A 4,466-nucleotide genomic window follows, 5' to 3' on the forward strand; every position below is an offset into this window, starting at 1 on the left:
AGTACCGTATCTTAGTGCCATTAGAGCACTAATGTATCTTGCTAATGATACACGACCTGACATATAATTTGTTGTAAATTTGCTAACAATGTGTCGTTCCTCTCCAACCAGAAGATAATAGAATGGAGTCAAACAAATTTTTCGATATCTTCATGGAACAGTTGATATGGGACTGTTTTATCCATATAAATCCAAGTCACAATTAGTTGGCTATGCAGATGCAGGATACTTGTCTGATCCACACAAAGGAAGATCAAAAACAGGATACCTATTCACATATAGCGATAGAGTTATATCATAGAGGTCCACGAAACAGACGATAGCAGCAACATCCTCTAATCATGCTGAAATACTAGTGATACATGAAGTAAGTCGCGAGTGTTTTTGACTCAGGAGTTTAATCCAATATATTCTGTCATCATGTGGATTGACTGATCATAAAATAGCTCCAACTATTTTGTTTGAAAATAATACAACATGCATTGTTCAACTTAAGGATGGATACATCAAAGATGATAGAATAAAGCATATTTCTCCCAAATTCTTCTTCACTCATGACCTTTGAAAGATTAATATATCAAATTGGGATACGCCGATTTTGAGATATTAAATAATGTCGACATAAGGGAGATGTTGTACTCTTTTTTTTCTTTGGTCAAGTTTTTATTCCTATTAAGTTTTTCTTGACAAGGTTTTTAATGGGACAGTTCTCATGCAAAGAATATTGTACTTTTTTTCTTTCACTAAAATTTTTTTATTGGATTTTTCTTTAATAAGATTTTAATGAGGCATAATCCTAAATGGATAATGAATATCCAAGAGGAAGTGTTGTGATATAAATGCCCATTAATATCTATGACTTTCTTTATCATATGGGCAGCTCAACTTTTCAATAGTAAAGGATTCAACTTCTCAAGTCAAACTGAAAATAAAATTTAAAAATTTAAATTTTATAATTTATATTTCTTTACTTATTTTCTCTTTTTTATTTATTTATTTTACAACATATGCATATTATTTTTAATAAGCATGATGAAAATGATATATAGTGCAGTACACAAACTGAAGGAGAATTTCTTAAAGTGGAGATCTAGGTGTCTAACCAACCCAATGGATATGCACATTATATGGGGACAAAGGAATCTCCATTCAACATACTCCGTTATTAAATGCAATGAATATGTTGAAAGATTACACCCTTCTCACCTTGATTTCTTCATTCTACTCGTGCTAAATTATAATCAATCTCAAGTCACACATGTCTAGTCCAATAATGATAAGGCACACAATTAAATGTATCCTATTATCTTGTTGGACGTTTTCTACTCGTTAACTTTTTTATTAGTTTAAAAAAAAAAAATTGATTAGTATGGACTTAAATATATAATATAAATACAAAACAAAAAATATTAGTCACTTAATATTTATCTATTTTTTACAATTGATAACCCAAAATGGCTTTAATTTAGCGGTTAAAAAAAATGTCTTTGACATTTATAAGTGAAAAATTTTTAAACTATAAACATCTAATTAAAAATTTGATCAAATTATAAAAACCAAACAGAATAATTAAGCCAACAAAATAATACTAAGGATTTTAAAAGGTAATATTAAAATACAAGGTAAGAATATTCTTTTTGAAAAGTAATAATAAAATACCAGGTATGAATAATCAAAAAGTAAAAACTGCACACAATCCAACTTGGGAGTTGCGAGTAGTAACGATCGTATTAGGACTGAAATACTCTATAACAATAATGGGGCTGGAAATGAACAGCAAAATTTTTATATTTTTATTAAACTTCAAAATAAAAGACATCGTTGGATCTAATTAACCACACTATCCGCACATATTTAGGACTTGTTGCTACAAACAAAATAACCTCCAGATTATGTATTTCATCTAAAAGGAGAAAAAAAATACTGCTCCATGATTAAAGTAGCCGCTCTCTAGTGCTCTACATACCATATCCTGAAAGAAAAAAAGGGTAAGCACAATCAACCAACCAGACTTAATTGGTATAACCTATCTTCTTTACACCAATATATGAATGAGATGCCTGATACATAGTTTTTTAGCAAAACACCATTGAATCTAAAGTATTTATTTCGTAAAATAATTACCAGATAAAAAAGAATGAGGAGGACAATTTTTTGTTCTCAATTGATAGGGAATATCTGACCTTCAAATTATCATACAATAGCAACCTTACATGTATTATGCGATCCACATACCTGAATTGTCCATAGGGTTACCGGCAGGTACAGGCTCGGGCTCCTTGATCTCAACAACCACACAGTCTGACATCAGGAAAGTTTTAGCAACAGAGGCTGCATGCTCCAGGCAACATCTCACCACCTACACAAAAAGAATAAGATTCTTAATAACAAGTTTCATATCAAGTAGATCAGGGAAAGAAGCATAATTGGAAACCTTTCATGGAAATCTCAGGTTCCCTACAGCCAGTTGTGAAACTTAATAATAATAGTAATCATGATGATGATGATGATGAACTCTCTTTATAATTAAAACGAATTCGGAGTGCCATTTGTCTAGTTAACCCAGTTATAGTGCACCATCGTAAAGAAACCAGCATACTAAAAATAAAAATTGCTAGAGGATCATATGCAAATAAAACAAAAACTAATGCAATAATAGTCAAACAGAAATTCACCTTTGTTGGATCAATGATTCCAGCAGCCATTAAATCTTCATATTTCCCAGTGGCAGCATTATATCCATATCTATGATTATCGCTGGAAAGAACCTAATCAAAAGATGCAAGAGTCGTAAGCACTCAAGTGAAATGATAGAGTAAGGAGGTATGCACAAGATATCAAAATCTGAGTACCTTCTCACTGACAACACTGCCATTTACACCAGCATTCTTGGCAATTAATTTCAGAGGGTAACTAAGAGCTCTTTTCACAATATCTGCTCCAACCTGCAACACAACGAAATACAATAATTTTGAAACTAGAGACAGTGAGAAAGCCAATAAGTAGTATTTGTCATTGCACAAAAGTGGGGATCGTTTCAAAGCACCCAAACAAATATATCATATGCCTAATCAAACAAATGACTCACTTTCTCTTCATCATTGTCAAGGCTATCCTTGATAGCATCCACCTTTGAAGCAAGTCTCAACAGAGTGCACCCACCACCAACTACAATACCTTCCTCAACAGCTGCCTGAAGAATCAACAAACAAATCAGACCACTAATAAAACAGAGTACAAAAATGCCTAGTGAATCTTACAGGAAAGAGAATCATACCTTTGTAGCATTAAGAGCATCTTCAACTCTCAACTTCTTTTCTTTGAGCTCTGTCTCAGTTTGTGCTCCAACCTGCACACGTTATAAAACAAACTTGGACGAGTCAATATTGCTCATACAAAGTTCATAGTTAGATTTTTATTAAATAATTCAACGTGTCAGTTACCTGTATAACAGCAACACCACCAGACAATTTCGCTATTCTTTCATTAAGCTTCTCCTTTTCATACTCTTGCTCTGCAGCCTGAAATAAACATAAAATTGTTAGAACCAGAAAGAATAATGAGCATATCTACCAGCACTACAAAACTACTGAATTCAGGAGTCTCAACAAATATTCATTCTTTACAATTTCCCAATGAACCCCAGACAGAGATATTTGCATCTGTAAAATGTCTGAAAAAGAGAGATATTAAGATGGAGTTAGGGACAGGCAAAAGACAGACCTCAATTTGGTTCTTAATTTGTGCAACTCTCTTGGTCACTGCTTCCTGGGTACTTCCATCACCAACAACTGTGGTTGTGTCCTTGGTGAGTACCACCTTGGAGGCCTGCCCCAAAACCTCTTTCCCCGCTTTGTCTAGAGTAAGGCCAACCTCCTCCCTGATTACAGTACCTATAATCCCATTGGTTAGATAAATAATATTATCAACAGTTACAAAATGGCTGCCAAAACTAAAATGGAGAAATATTTGTGGTTCCAACTTAAACCAAACAAATATTTACATGAAGACAAAAAAGCACTAAATTTACAAACCTCCAGTCAAGATGGCAATATCATCAAGGTACTGACTCTTGCGTTCTCCGAATCCTGGGGCCTTCAGTGCCGCAATCTTCAGTGATCCTCTAAGTTTGTTCACCACAAGAGTTGCTAGAGGTTCTTGTTCAATATCCTCTGCAATAATCAAAATAGGAAATCCACTTCTAATTGCATCCTCTAGAATGTTAATTAGATCCCTTGCATTGGTTATCTTCTTATCAACCAACAGCAACTGCACAAAATACATAGAACATAAGTTATGATGAAATGCAAGGAATGTGAAGAAATGACTTGCCGGACAAAACAAATGTCAAACCTTGCAATTCTCATATTCAACAGCCATTTTCTCACTATCAGTAACAAAGTATGGTGAGATGTAGCCACGATCAAATTGCATCCCCTCAACAACATAGAGGTTGTTATCTGCAC

The 4,466-nt window shown here is 33.7% G+C and overlaps 1 protein-coding gene across 1 annotated transcript in view; it reads right to left on the bottom strand.

Moving 5' to 3' along the window:
• The window catches only part of LOC107613188 (ruBisCO large subunit-binding protein subunit beta, chloroplastic), a 4,650-nt gene continuing 1,954 nt past the window's right edge, over positions 1,771–4,466 (bottom strand). The window contains exons 6-15 of the mRNA XM_016315072.2: positions 4,354–4,466; positions 4,035–4,269; positions 3,724–3,893; positions 3,444–3,521; positions 3,278–3,349; positions 3,089–3,193; positions 2,853–2,945; positions 2,676–2,768; positions 2,236–2,359; positions 1,771–1,972 (exon numbers count right to left, since the gene is read on the bottom strand). The exon at positions 4,354–4,466 is cut by the window's right edge and continues 14 nt beyond it. Coding sequence (XP_016170558.1) covers positions 1,959–1,972; positions 2,236–2,359; positions 2,676–2,768; positions 2,853–2,945; positions 3,089–3,193; positions 3,278–3,349; positions 3,444–3,521; positions 3,724–3,893; positions 4,035–4,269; positions 4,354–4,466 — 1,097 coding nt within the window. The 3' untranslated portion in view covers positions 1,771–1,958. The remainder of the gene's footprint in view (positions 1,973–2,235; positions 2,360–2,675; positions 2,769–2,852; positions 2,946–3,088; positions 3,194–3,277; positions 3,350–3,443; positions 3,522–3,723; positions 3,894–4,034; positions 4,270–4,353) is intronic.

This window comes from Arachis ipaensis, chromosome B08 (assembly GCF_000816755.2).
Source record: "Arachis ipaensis cultivar K30076 chromosome B08, Araip1.1, whole genome shotgun sequence".
NCBI classification, from domain to species: domain Eukaryota; kingdom Viridiplantae; phylum Streptophyta; class Magnoliopsida; order Fabales; family Fabaceae; genus Arachis; species Arachis ipaensis.